Raw genomic sequence first — 15,127 nt, 5'->3', positions numbered from 1 at the left:
TCTATGCAGATCAGTTTGATTTTTCAGCCAAGATTCAAGGAAGAGATTACAGTTCAATTCTCTGTATTCTGAAAAGCTTCAAAGTCCATTCATCAAGGACACTGATGAAGGTAAAGTTTTTATCGAGACCTTTGTATTTTTTTTCAGATCTTTTAGTGGCCTGAAGGGGAAAACTAGGGCAGGTCAGAGCATATATAACTAGGGGCTCCCGGTCACCACTACATGCTAAGATCCCAAACTTTCCTGAGTACTTGGAGCCAGGAAAGAAGCATGAAATGGCTTGTGCTCCTCGGTCTGGTGGCCTTCTCAGAGTGCATATTCAAGTAAGTATGGGGACTGTATGTCACATCATATTCCTTTCTCGGATTTTTCTTTTCATCTGATTATTCTTCCACCCATCAGACTTGGAAGGGAATGGAATATTTCGCTAAGAGTCTTAAAGTTCAATTCTTACTTATTGATAAGTAACTTGCTATAGGAACTGTGGATTCCAAGGTCTTGGTGTAGATTTGGGTTTCACAACACTTGGGGTCCACTCTTGTCATGACCTGTTGAAAATGCAACTCCTTGAAACTGTTCAGTGCACAGTCTATGCAGATGTTGATGTGGTCCTGTGGAATAGCACTTTTCTACATTTTGATCAACATGTCCTCTTTTTTCCCTGTCAATTTCAGTGTGTATATGCCTATGTCTGCATCTCTGTATCACTGTCGTTAATCTCTCCATCTCTTTGGAAGTCACTGGGAGTGTATTTCTCTTTGTGTTTTCTGCTTTTAATTTTTCATTTGACTCTTACTTCCTTCTCAAGCCTCTGAATTTCCTTTAATTGTTCCCTATATCTTGGATTCTTCTTTCAACTCTCTCTTCTCTTTCAACTTAGAGAAAGATACACTGTCTTATATCTGACAAGCAGTGTGACCACAGCCAACTCAGAAACCTCTTGCATTTCAAATTGCTCCGTTGTAAAAGAGAATAAGAGTCCCCCCTTCTACCTCCTTCCTTGAGGTTCTTTGAGAAGGAATGAGTGGGATGGCAACAGCAATGATAATGGCTGTCATTGTTGAGACTTCCTATTTATCAGGTACCTTATATCCATCACTTCACTTATCCCCAAGATATTCTATTTGGAGGGTTTGTATTGTTGCTATGCTAAGTCACTTCAATCGTGTCCGACTCTGTGCGACCCCATAGATGGCAGCCCACCAGGGTCCCCCGTCCCTGGGATTCTCCAGGCAAGAACACTGGAGTGGGCTGCCGTTTCCCTCTCCAATGTGGGAAAGTGAAAAGTGAAAGTGAAGTCGCTCAGTCGTGTCCGACTCCTAGCGACCCCGTGGACTGCAGCCTACCAGGCTCCTCCGTCCATGGGATTTGCCAGGCAAGAGTACTGGAGTTGGGTGTCATTTGTATTGTTACATTCCACCATTTTGCGGAAGGGGAGACTGAGACACCACATGGTCATATGGCTTACCCGAGATTGCAGAAAAGAACCTGTATTCAAATCTATGTCTTTGCCATGGTATATGCATAAAATTCTGATAATAATGTGCCTCATAAAAATGATTAGAAAACACACAGGGCCATTACAATGACAGTTATACCTTAACACTGACAGCTAATTGTAGCATCTTCTTTGTTTTCTTTGTCAAATGCTCGGTGAAAGAATACCTCTAAGGAGAGTGAAGACCATGAGAAAAACCCTCAGTGGAAAAAACATGCTGAACAATTTCCTGAAGGAGCATCCTTACAAACTGTCCCAGATTTCTTTTCGTGGCTCAAATCTAACCACTCTCCCACTGAGGAACATCTGGGATGTGAGTATTTTGGGAGGATGGTGCTCCACAGCGCCCCCTGGTGCTCTAGCTTAGCATGGGGCTCATCTGGAGGTGCCAGGTGGGATGTTGGGGTTGGGGTTCCTGCAGGAGGCTGAGACACTGGAAAACAGGGACCCCTACCTTGAGCAGAAGGCACTCTCATTCTCAACTGTTGGTCTTTGTGACTGGGCCTGGCAATTACCAGTTGGCAGGTAAATATCCATTTCTGTGTCAAACATGTGTCATTAGTTTGAGGGTGATTGTTCCTTCTGAACTAAGTGAGCGCCTCGGTTACGGATGAAGTGTGAACCATCACTGATCAAAAGGTGGAACCAACTGCAAAACAATTGTGAATCCCTAGGTAGAGGAATTCAGTTTCCACAGATGCAAGAATGACAGCAGGAAAAAGTTACTGAACCTGTATTCCGTGTGTGGCCATAAGAATCTAACACAGTGCTTACTGTTTGTAGATTAGAAAAGGACTTATTTTGTCTTCAAGAATGCCCATGCCAGCCTGAGAGATAGGCAAAGAGCAAATACATGTCAATTGAAAGAGTCACCTGTGTGGTGTTGATTGGATGTGATCTGAGTTTAAAGGGAGTGACTAGAGTTGATCAAGAAGGACCTTCTGGAGAAGGGGTGCTAAGATTGGTTTGAAGAGACTACAGAGCTTCCCAAATGAAGGCACCAGGACTTCCCTGGGTGTCCAGTGGTCCTGGCGGCTCAGTGGTTATGCCTCTGGGGTTCCCATGCAGGAGATACCACTCCAATGCCTGGTCATAGAGTTCGTATCTTGCATAAAATATAGCACAGAAAAAATATATCAAATGCAGATCCTCTGTGATCAAAGTCTGTGAGCTGCACGGTGGTTAGAAAGTGATCTCGAGAGATATGTGACACCGAGAGGGAAGCACCAGTGTGGGAATAGAGGGTAGACAGTTCTACACTAACCCACTCCCTCCTTCTCCCTGTAGATATTCTACATAGGTACCATCACCATTGGAACACCCCCTCAGGAATTCCAGGTTGTCTTTGACACAGCCTCATCTGACTTGTGGGTGCCCTCCATCATTTGCAACAGCTCAACCTGTTGTGAGTACAGACATCCCCTACCCGGACCATCCTTCACTTGCCCTGCCATCCTGTTTCCACCCTTGGCATCTGATGACACTCATCTCTTGTGTCTGCAGCTACACACGTTAGATTCAGACATCGTCAGTCTTCCACCTTCCGGCTTACCAATAAGACGTTCGGGATCACGTATGGATCTGGGAGAATGAAAGGAGTTGTTGTTCATGACACAGTTCGGGTAACAGTGTAACAAATGCTGAGTCAGGACTGGCTATGGAGTGACCTCTGCTTGCAAAACAGATGCAGGACCATCTGGCAGGACCCTTCCTAGCCTAATTCCCATAGATATTGGCCAACTTATCCACAGGATCATGTCTCTGGGTTTGCAGTGCCCATGGTGACACAAGAGCAAACAAATTAGCTAACCCAGAGAGTGGTTTGAGTTATGGACTTGCAGCTCCTCTGCCCATGAGCAGTTCAAGGTTCATTTGGCTCAGAGCGAGAAGGGATAAAAGCACCCACTTTTAAATTTACAGACTGTTCCAGGCACTTTCAGGTGATAACTGGTTTAATTCTGCAACAACCCCTCAAAGCAGTTACTCTGATTAGGTCATGAGGCATATGAGGTAACTGAGGTCCAGACAGCAAGGGCCTTCCTGAGAGCATACATGTGATAAAAGGTGGAGTTAGACTGGCTTTTCAGGACTGAAGTTGCTGTGGGGTGTTTGGGGACAGGATAAAACTGATACGGGTATCCTGGGGTCAGTCGATGGCTTCAGGTATCCAGAGTGGGAAACTGGAGGCCTGAGAACTCAAGGGGCCTGATAAATGAGTTCTCACTTTAGAGGACCTTTGAGAGTCTAATAAATTTATGGCTTGCCTCCCCCAAAATACTTGAGTAGTTCCCCTCTCTCTCTTTCTCTCTCATACACACTCACGGAAATATACATATATCCCCAAAAGTGAATTCTCCAGGCAGTAATTTCATAGAACTCTGCAAGCAAGATTGTGTTTTTGGCTTCTGTCTTCCTGGACAGATGCAGAATCCACAGTACCTTACAGAGAATGCAGTCCATTCCTGTCATTAGGTCACAGTAATGCCAAAGAGAAGGCTATCTTGCTCAGAATTGTTTTGTCCATAAGGTGGCACCAATGGGACCTGGCCTGACTCTTGGTTGCCCCACCAGTACAGAAGCCAGGAGGCCAATTTGACTCACTCAGGTGGTGTTTTTCAGAAGGGCAGATATTTTATAATTCACAGCCTCTCTCAAATGAAACCCAAATTCCCCTTCCACCTTGCTCTAACCATCTGTGGTCAACCAAAGACAGAGCCCAGCCTCAATTCTTCTCTGAGGATCTAATGGCAATGCACCCCAGCCCAGTCCTAGTCCCACTTCTGTAAGTGGGAACACCCTTCTCTCCCACAGATTGGGGACCTTGTAAGTACTGACCAGCCATTCGGTCTAAGCGTGGCGGAATACGGGTTTGAGGGCAGAAGATTTGATGGTGTCTTGGGCTTGAACTACCCCAACATATCCTTCTCTAAAGCCATCCCCATCTTTGATAAGCTGAAGAATGAAGGTGCCATTTCAGAGCCTGTTTTTGCCTTCTACTTGAGCAAGTAAGTCTGAGATGGACAATTCCTTTCTCCAAATTAGCTGTAAGATGCTTTCAGTTGTACAAAAATTATAGAACACTTGATAAAGAAGTATCCTGAGATAATATAACCAAGGATAACTATGGCCCCAGGGCCCTACCTGGTTTCACCACTGGCTTTTATAAATAAAATTTTATTGGAACACAACCCAGATCCTGGACTCAAGACCAATAACTTGGTCTAGGGGGGTGAGATATGAAGCAGGCAAAAGGAAGGCAACAGGAAACAGGTTGAAGGAAAGGCATTAGGATTTGCTTATGAATTTGATCAGGAAGGAAGGAGAAGGATGGTGAATATCTTTCCTTCCTCATTAGCATTTCACTGGGAGCCCAGGATCAGCTACCCATTTTGTGGAGCCAGTGAGAAATGAAAGTATGGGACACAAAAGTGTGGGACCCTTTATTCAAGAAATATTAGGCATCTCAAGACAGGGAGAGCAGAGGTGGGGTCCCTTCTGAGTGTGGGGCCCTTTGGACAGTGTAGGTCACAGGCCAGTGGAGCCAACTCTGGGTGACCTGAACCCACACCCTTAGAAACCCCAGGCCTTGATTTTCCTGAAAAATGACAAGGTGGACACGGGGAAAGCCAAAACACTTCAGCACCCAGTCCTCTGAGGGTGTTTGAGCACTCACGTCACTGGAGGTCCAGGGCTTCTTCAGAAGACATAGTGGGTGGAGCTCAGACAAGTGATTCATCTTCTAACCTCCTCTGTGCCACTCATGAGACAGTAACAGATCTCAGTCTGGATCTCTATCTCTCCTAGACGCTATTTCTGCATCTGTACATGGAGACCTTATTAGCGCCTTGATGGGTGGACCATCACAGCTCTCACACAGTGCTGTTGTTACTGTCCTCCAAGGATCCCCCCCTCACTTCTCTCTACAGAGACAAGCAGAAGGGCAGTGTGGTGATGTTTGGTGGGGTGGACCACCGCTACTACAAAGGAGAGCTCAACTGGGTACCATTGATCCGAGCGGGTGACTGGAGTGTACACGTAGACCGGTAAGCCTCTCCCTCTGAGGGTCAGCCCAAGTGATGCTCCCGCTAATGCACATGGACATTACAGGCAGACACACACAAATGTATTCTCAGACACTCAGTCACACAGACATACACCACCCACAACATCATAGACAGTCACACAGACACTTGGAAACATACAAGCAGACACATATAAACCTACACAGAGACACATAAAAACATGCATAGCTAGTCAGAGACACACAAGCACACACAGAGACACATACAAACACACATACAAACACACAAGCACATAGATACACAAACAACCCATGGGTTTATAATCCCCAGGCCTTCTGAACAAGGCTCTGATCAGGGTCCTAAAAGGGTCCAGAGAGGTCTGTGCAGCTGGGAGAGAGCTGCACCCACTGCCCTTTGAGGTGCAGAGTATGGTTAGAGTACTCTACAGTGTGGTGAACAGAGAGAGGATCAGGGAGAATTTCACCAGCCTGAACAGAGTTATGATAAGATGACCAACTGTCCAGAGCTATCTAGGACATAGGAAGTTCTCAGTACAGATAAATGTCATTTTAAAAACAGGGACAGTCCTGAGAAAATGGAGAAAACTGGTCTGATTAGGGAGCAGCTACCCAGCAGTGGAGAGAGGTTGGCTGCAGTCTTAAGACGTGAAAGCAACTAAAACAAAAGGCACCCCATGTTCATAGGCACACAGTGGGACAGGGTCTATAACAGAGAATCAGGAAGGTGGGATCCAGGAGTGACTTGAGGACAAGAGGCATAACTGATAGGATTCTATGTAATACCCTCCAACAAAAGCTGATTTGTCCTTCGGAGTTTCGGAGGGCTAGTCATGTATTTCCAAGCCAGGGTCTCAGGGTCTGAGCTGGTTGTAGGAGCAGTACTGGGAGACACCCTTTCCCAGAGGAGCCCCTCTCTCCCCCTACTCTGAGAATATGCTGCCCCTGCGAATCTCCATATTCACTCTTTGTGTGACCCGTTATTTGTTCCCCATCACATAGAGCTCTCTTGATGTTTCTTATTGTTTTCTCAGTCTTCATTCACTCATTGAACAGATAAACATTGGGAATCCACTGTGTGCCAGGCACTTTAGGGAGGCAAGGAGAATAAAACTCGCCTTCACATCTAAGAAGGCAGATATACATGAAGTGACTCACCCACATAGTTAATTGTGACTTTGGTACATGCTAGACATGAGGAGGAGAAGGCAATGCAACCCACTAACGTACTTTGCCTGGAAAATCCCAGGGACAGCAGAGCCTGGTGGGCTGCTCTCTATGAGGCTGCATAGAGTCGGACACGACTGAAGTGAGTTAGCAGCAGCAGCAGCAGCAGACATGAGGAAGGGTCAACAGAGAGTTACCAAGACAGGAGACTGATAAACACCGGGGGAAAGACTTCCCGAAAACAATACAATTAAGCTGTAATCTGGAAGATGAGAAGAAATTTGCCAGTCAAAGAGGAGTGGAGTCTTCTAGGAAGGAAGACCAGCTTGTGTCATGGTACAAAATATCCTGGTGTATTCAAGTACTACATTTGAGGATGTCAGGAAAGGTGCTGTGTCGAGAGCAAAGGAAAAGAGGGCAAGAGATGAAGAGCTGTTTATGAGACAGTCGGGAAGGGGACAACTCTGGGGAGACTCAGAATGACCTTGATGCCCGCTTTCTTCCCTTGTCTCTCAGCATCACCATGAAAGGAGAGGTTATTGGTTGTTCTGATGGCTGCACGGCCATGGTGGACACCGGGTCATCAAATATCCAAGGCCCAGGAAGAGTGATCGATAACATACACAAGCTCATTGGTGCCACACCACGGGGTTCCAAGGTGAAGGGTCATGCCCCAGGGTCACTCCCAGTCTCCACACAAAACAAGGATCTCCATGGCCAATCTCTCTCCCTCTCTCTCTAACAGCACTACGTTTCATGTTCTGCGGTCAATGCTCTGCCCTCTGTTGTCTTCACCATCAATGGCATCAACTACCCAGTGCCAGCTCGAGCCTACGTCCTCAAGGTGAGGGGACGATACTAAAGGGTGGTTCTCAAACTGGGGCTTGCAGGAACCCTTGGGCTGCTGCTGGGAGGAGGGCGCCCTCTGGAGGCCATGTCACACCATTGCAGATGCTCCTGAGCCCTGTGGCTGGGCCAGTGCCTCCCACAAATCCAGTCACTTGAGAGTAAAGGGCTGTGTGGGACACTGATTTTCCTGAAATAAATGTGGAGATACCACACCATATGGCATGGTGGGAGTCAGAGAGAGGGGAACACTAAGGTCCTCAGTCCTTAAAGAGCTTCAATTCATCTGAACCCTTAGGTGCATGAACATGAAATTCAGCTCTAGCAGTCCCTGAAATAGGCCATGTTACAAGGAGTTTGGCAGGGGACAGTCCCAGAGTGAAGTCCCAGCATAAGTTAACAGTCTGCCTTCCCTTCTCAAGATTTTTCTGGTTTGAATGATAAATTACATGGTCAGCCTTGTTCTTGCCTCCATCTTCCCCTTGCTCTGGACTGGTGCCTCCTTTGTCAGTTGGGATACCTGACCCCTCAGTGGGGAGGTTGGATAATAAGGTGAATAAAGGGTGCACAGTGACTGTTCAGCCCTGGAACAGGGTGGAGGCTTCATGTCAGCTTCCTGCAAGAGTTCAGAGCAGGCTGATGGGCTCAAAGAAGGCTTTGAGGAAGAGAGGGAATTTCAGGAATTCTAAAATGACAAACTCATTGAACCACTTTGAGGGTTGCTTGGTGCTGGGCAAAACTGCACTGGATTCCATGCAAATGTCATCTCAAGGTGGTCTGCACTGGGGCACTGGGGACTTACTAGGGCTGATGAGGGCTACGGACTAACCACTGGGGATGGGGAACCAGCGTATGTTACCCACCCAACCGTGTCGTGGCCAAAGAGGGTGAGTGTGGGCTGAAGGAGGCTTCTCAGAGTTCCTGAGTTAAGTGTTCAAGAACGTGTTGTGGGCACTGCTCTATTTAAGATGGATAACCAACATCGAGTTACTGTGTAGCACAGGGACCTCCACTCAGTTATATGACAGCCTGCATGGGAGGGGTGTCTTTGGGACCAATACACAGATACATACAGTTGAGTCCCTTTACTGTCCTCCTGAAACTCAGAATATTGTTAATCACCTAAACTCCAATACAAAATAAAGTTTGTTTTTTTTTTTTTAATAAAGTACAGATTGTGGGGATGTAGGAGAAGAACCAGCATTCTCTGCAGAGAAAACAAGGAGCAGGAGTCAGAAGGAAAGAATCAGGGATTGGGGGGAACTATGGACACATTTGTTCTTTTCTAAATAATTATATTCAAGTGTGGCTAATCTTCAGTGTCACATTAAAATCTGCTGCATAACAATGTGACTCAGTTATACACATGAAAATATATTTTTTCTTATTCTTTTTCATGTGGTATATCACTGAATATTGAATATGGTTCCTGACGCTGTACAGTAGGACTTTGTTGTTTTTCATTCCTCTGTTTCCCCAACTCCCAGTCCTCTACTCACCACACCCTTCCTCATAACAACCTGATGTCTTGGCCCTCTTTGGTTTTGGATGAACTGTCATACCCCTTGCTGCTGAGAAAACCCTTTGATACTTACTAAAAGAGGGAAATAAAACAAAGAATTTTGCTGGGTCTGGATATTGGGGGGAGTCACTGGTAAGGGCTCATGCTGACTAGTGTGTGTCATTGACTTCCCCAGGATTTTACAGGCAACTGCTACACCACCTTTAAAGAGAAAAGGGTAAGGAGATCTACAGAGTTCTGGATCCTGGGTGAAGCCTTCCTGAGGCTGTATTTCTCGGTCTTTGATCGAGGAAATGACAGGATTGGCCTGGCACCAGCAGTGTAAATGCTTGGAGAGGTTCAGGAATCAGTAAGGCCGCTCCTAACACACAGTCACTCACACTTTGGGCACTCCTGCCCAGGATGCTGGTGAACTGTATTTGGTGTTCTGTGCACGCTATTCTCAGTAAAGAATAAAGGGTTTTACTTTTAATGGTGCTGAAACAAATGTTGCCTTTGCTTGTGTCTGGGTGTGAAGGATCTAGAACTAAGTCTGAATCAAAATTGAGAGGAGCCCTACTCCAAGTGGCTTCAAGGAAAGGGTAGACTCATTGAAATGATTCTGGGAATCCAGGATACAAGAATCAGAGCAAATACAAAGATCTCAGTAACTGGAGCCAAGAAATCAGAAATCATCAATTCTCTCTCACCCTTGCTATTTCCCTTTGGTCTACTTTGATGGTCTTAGCCCAGCAACTTTTTTCCTTAAGGCTTCTAAACCTAGTGAGGGAGTTCAAGCTACCTGCCCCAGGGTGTTAAATCCTGAAGGCATCACCTAGTAAGGAAAAAAGATTGCAGACATTAGAGTTCAAAGGTGTTCTCTGAATCACCCACCTCTGTTCACATGTACAGCCCTAGATCAGCCATCCTGGCAGGGACATGGGGTCTTATGACTGGCTTTACATGGTCTTTGTCCCTGACCCAGAAGCACACATGATTGTTAAATTCCTCCAGAACTACATGACTGATGCTGGGGAGAAGCAGCCCAAAGGATAGCAACTCACAGATGGTCTAGGCCATGGAAGAGTTTGTGATGACCCACAAACTCCACTACCTCCTCATTCAGAGGAATTATAAGGGGTAATGAAATAGACTCTCTTCATCCCATCTCAGAAGAACTTATCACTGGGCTTCTCCTCCATGGGATGTTGAGTGAGGAGCATTTCATGCAGAGCTGGTTTCCTCTTTTTCCCACACCCCAGTCACCAGCTCTCTGCCACATATGCCTGATCTGTTCTTTCCAGTCCTACTTGGTAAGTGGTGGCCCCAGTGGATTCCTGAGCCTTCCCCCTCCTCCAGGGCCCAGAATGCCCCTTCCTTGGCCTCCATTGCTTCTGGGGAGAATGCAACACATGTATCATGGAATCCAGGGTACACAGAGCCTTCAGCCTTTCTGAGATTCCTCCAGGGGTGGAGCTACAAACTATTTGCTTGGAGCTGCAATGGTTAGGCTCATTTGCAGTGGAAGAATACATTCTTTCCACCTGGAGGCCCTCAGTAGATGCCTCAGCTGAGTCAGCCGGGGTCAGAGGTTGATTTCCTTTCAGATTGACTGGTTTGATCTCCTTGTTGTATAAGAGACTCTCAAGAATCTTCACAAGCACCATAGTTCAAAATCTCAATTCTTTGGCATTCACCCTTTCTTATGGTCCAAATCACTCATCTGTACATGATTACTGGAAAAATCATAGCTTTGACACTACAGACCTCTGTAGCAAAGTGAGTCTCTGCTTTTTAATACACTGTGCAGGTTTTTCATAGCCTTTTTTCCTTCCAAGGAGCAAGTGTCTTTTAATTTTGGGCTGCAGTCAAGGTCGATTGTGGTTTTGGAGTCCCAAAAAATAAAATCTACCACTGTTTCCACGTTTCCCTCATCAATAAGCCATGATGTGGTGGGACCAGATGCCATGAATGTGGAGTATGTTTTTGTGAAGAATGTTTTGGATGAGTTTTAAGCCAGTTTTTGCATCTCCTCTCCTCAAGAGGCTCTTTAGTTCTTTGCTTTCTTCCATTAGGGCAGTGTCATCTTCATATCTGTGGATGTTGATATTTCTCCCAGCAATCTTTATTGCATCTTGGGATTTATGCAGTCCAACATATTGAATGATGTATCCTATATAGAAGTTAAATAACCAGAGTGAGAATGTACACCTTGTCATGCTTTTTTACCCAGTTTTAAATCTGTCAGTTGTTCTGTGTCTGATTCTAACTGCAGCAATTTGACCTACATACAGACTTTTCAGGAGACAGGTAAGGTGATCTAGTACTCCCATTTCCTTAAGAATTTTTCACAGTTTGTTGTGGTCATTTATGTGAAAGGCTTTAGCATAATCAGTGAAGCAGACGGAAATGTTTTCTGGGATTCCCTTGCTTTCTCTATGATCCAATGGATGTTGCCAATTTGATCTCTTGTTCCTCAAACCAGTTTGTACATCAGGAAGTTTTCAGTTCATGCAGTGTTGAAGCTTAGCTTGAAGGATTTTGAGCATTACCTTGTGAGCAAGTGAGATGAGTGCAATTGCATGATAGGTTGAACATTCTTTGGAATTGCCTTTCTTTTTGATTGGAATGAAAATTGACCTTTCCCAGCACTGTGGCCACTCATGAGTTTTCCAAATTTGCTGACGTATTGAATGCAGCACTTTTACAGCCTCATTCTTTAGAATTTTTAAATAGCTCAGCTGGAATTCCATCACCTCTCCTATCATTGTTTGTAGTGATGCTTCCTAAGGCCCACTTGACTTCGTATTCTAGTATATCTGGCTTTACATGAGTGACGCAAGCATCATCCCTATCCTGGTCTTTATGACCATTTTTGTACAGTTCTTCTGTGCGTTCATGCCACCTCTTCTTAATCTCGTCTGCTTCTGGTAAGTCTCTGATTTTCTGACCTTTATTGTGCCCATCCTTGCATGAAGTGTTCCTCTGATAGCTCCTGTTTTTTCTGAAGCGATCTATACTCTTTACAGTTCTATTATTTTCCTCTAATTCTTGCAGTGTTCACTTATAAAGACTTTCTTATATCCCCTTGCTACTCTCTGGAAGTCTGCATTCCATTGAGGACATCTTTCCCTTTCTCCTTTGCCTTTCACTTCTCTTATTTTCTCAGCTGTTTTTAAGGCCTCCTCAGGCAATCCCTTTTCCTACTCACATTTGTTTTTCTTGGGGATGGTTTTGGTGACCACCTCCTGTACAATGTTACAAACCTCCATCCATAGTTCTTCAGGCCTCCAGACCTAATCCTTTGAATCTATTTTCCATCTCCACTATAAAATCATAATGGATTTGATTTAGGTCATAGCTGAATATTCTACTGGTTTTCCTTACTTACTTCAATTAAAGCCTGACTACTGCTTGCTTCTGCCTAAGCATTGTTGCCAGATCATCGCCCACCACTCCCAGTGGGTGTGGAGCAAAAACACACAATTTGAGGACTGTTACCCTGGGTTTGTACTTGGCTTTCACGTGCTTGGCTGTGGGACCTTGATCAAGTCCCTTAAGCTCAGTTTTCTCATCTGGTCAATGGGCACGATGATGATAATTCCACATCTAGATGCATGTGTGCCTGCTAAGAAGTGGCCCTGAGAATCTGGAAAAACTATGAATTATTTTGCCACCTGGGGAGATGGAAATCTTCTGTTTAGATGTTATGGCTGCCATCCCCAAGGCTAAATACTGATTCAAGCCAAATGACATCTATCTCTGAACCTGACCCAGAACTCTGACTGAGCCAATGCTTCTGTTTTCTGGGCCCCAACAAGAGTTAATCATTACTGTCTCAGATTGCTCCCTTCCCAGGCTTACCAGTCAGCCTTTCCTTGTCAACTACTTCTAGCCTGAAACCACATTGAAAGGAGAGTTGTAAGGCTGTTGGTCTCTTTTCGGTTTCCCACATCTCCAGCATAGCAAGAAGTAGCTGTTATGCCTACTTGTCATAGCAACAGCTATGGCAACCTGTACAGTCCAATCTCAGCCTGTTAAATGTAACTGTCTCCATTTGGCCCCTCATGTTTTAATTACCTACATTTGCCTTAGAAATCTTCCTATGCTTGCTGTTTAATGACCAAATATGTGTGGACTTGATCTAGTTTTCTTTCCCAAGTATGATTCCAACCATGCAATGAAGTAACCACACATTTAGTCATCTAATTACCCACAGGAATAAACAAAAGCAAACCACCCATCCATTTCTTGCTTGCCCCAAAAGAACATTGAAGTAATCTGCTGAAACAATGTGATACATTGGCATGTACACTCCAGTAGGGACACTCTTTCTGGATCCGTTTTGCACCTAATGCCAGATGTCTACCACAAGCTTCACCCTCCAGCAGCCAGTCACCTGGTTTTTGTAGACTCACCCCACTCCAGATCCCTTTGACATCCTTCAGTAACATCTAGAGAACAAACTCAGTCAAAGCTCTCTCTCCTGCCAAAAAGAGTTTGTTTTTTTGTTTTTGTTTTTTTAGAAAACAATGTTTGATAACACATTCAAAATCTTGTGTTCCTTGCCTTGGATTCAAGGACCTGCACCAGAGGATGGGAAGCCTCCCCTTCCAACTAAATCTTTCTCCACTCCAACAAGGACCAGAGCCTTCACTGGACCCTATGTCCTCACTGGTATTGTTCAGTTGCTAAGCCATGTCTGACTCTTTGTGGTTACATGTTCGGCAACAAAACAGGCCTCCCTGTCTTTCACTATTTCGTCTAATTTCCTTAAACTCATGTCCTTTGAATAGGTGACTCCATCTCATATTCTCATCTCTCTCCTTCTGCCCACAATCTTTCCTAGCGTCAGGGTCTCTTCCAAAGATCTGGGTCTTGACATCATTGGCCTAAGTGTTGGAGCTTCATCTTCATCATCAGTCCTTCCACTGAGTATTACTCTACCACTTCCAAAACAAAACTCATGTTTCCAATCACCTAACAATATTGAACATTGATAAAGTTTAATAGAAGTGGGATCTGGTCCTCTGGGAAATCCCAGCACTGCCCCCTGCCTTTCTCTTACCATTCTCTCCACCTGGCATAGAATTGCTTCCCTACAGCCTCTCCAGCTTGAAATGGCCTGCTGACCTAAAATTGTCAGCTATCCACAAATTGTTCCTTCCTCCTTCCTTAAAGACTTCTGCCTGCTCCCTGATTGTCCTCTGTACATCAGTTCAGTTCAATCTCTCAGTCATGTCCGCTCTTTGCTATATCATGGGATGCAACATGCCAGGCTTCCCTGTCCATCGCCAACTCCCAGAACTTGCTCAAACTCATGCTCATCAGGTTGATGATGTCACCCAACAATTTTGTCTTCTGTCTTCCCCTTTGCCTCCTGCTTTTAATATTTCCCAGCATCAGGGTCTTTTATAATGAGTCAGTTCTACCCATCAATTGGCCAAAATAATAGAGGTTCAGCTTCAGCATCTGTCCTTCCAATGAATATTCAGGACTGATTTCCTTTAAGATGTAATGGGTGGATCTCCTTGCAGTCCAAGGGACTCTCAAGAGTCTTGTCCAGCACACAGTTCAAATGCATGAATTCTTTGGTGCTCAGCTTTCTTTATGGTCCAACTCTCACATCCACTCATGACTTCTAGAAAAACCATAGCTTTGACTCTACAGATCTTTGCTGGTAAAGTAATGTCTATGCTTTTTAGTATTCTGTCAAGGTTTTTCATAGCTTTTCTTCCAAGGACCTAGTGTTTGTTTGTTTGTTTTTCCCCATAGCTGCAGTCACTATCTGGAGCTATTTGGGAACCCAGGGAAATAAACTATGTCACTGCTTTCATTGTGTCTCCATGTATTTGCCATGAAATAATGGAACTGGATGCAGTGATCTTCGTTTTTTGATCTGTAGGTACCTAATCAAGACAATCCCCAATAAAATGAAATTCAAAAAGGCAAAATGGTTCTCTGAGGATGCCTTAGAAATAATGTAAAAAAGAAGAGATGCAAAAGGCAAAAGGAAAAAGAATCACATACCAACCTGAATGCAGAGTTCCAAAGATAGCAAGAAGAGATTTTTAAA

General features: G+C 44.9%; 1 protein-coding gene across 1 annotated transcript; it reads left to right on the top strand.

Moving 5' to 3' along the window:
• The first annotated feature begins 270 nt into the window (after positions 1-270).
• PAG20 (pregnancy-associated glycoprotein 20) lies at positions 271-9,397 on the top strand. The gene is given in 9 exon segments (NM_176629.1): positions 271-323; positions 1,661-1,811; positions 2,786-2,903; positions 3,002-3,120; positions 4,310-4,503; positions 5,425-5,541; positions 7,221-7,362; positions 7,450-7,548; positions 9,248-9,397. Coding segments are annotated over 9 exon segments (1,143 nt in total).
• Positions 9,398-15,127: the final 5,730 nt, after the last annotated feature.

Source organism: Bos taurus, chromosome 29 (assembly GCF_002263795.3).
Source record: "Bos taurus isolate L1 Dominette 01449 registration number 42190680 breed Hereford chromosome 29, ARS-UCD2.0, whole genome shotgun sequence".
In the NCBI taxonomy this organism is placed as follows: Eukaryota; Metazoa; Chordata; class Mammalia; order Artiodactyla; family Bovidae; genus Bos; species Bos taurus.
Note: the sequence above shows the minus strand (reverse complement) of the source record. Positions and strands in the feature narration are given on the sequence as shown.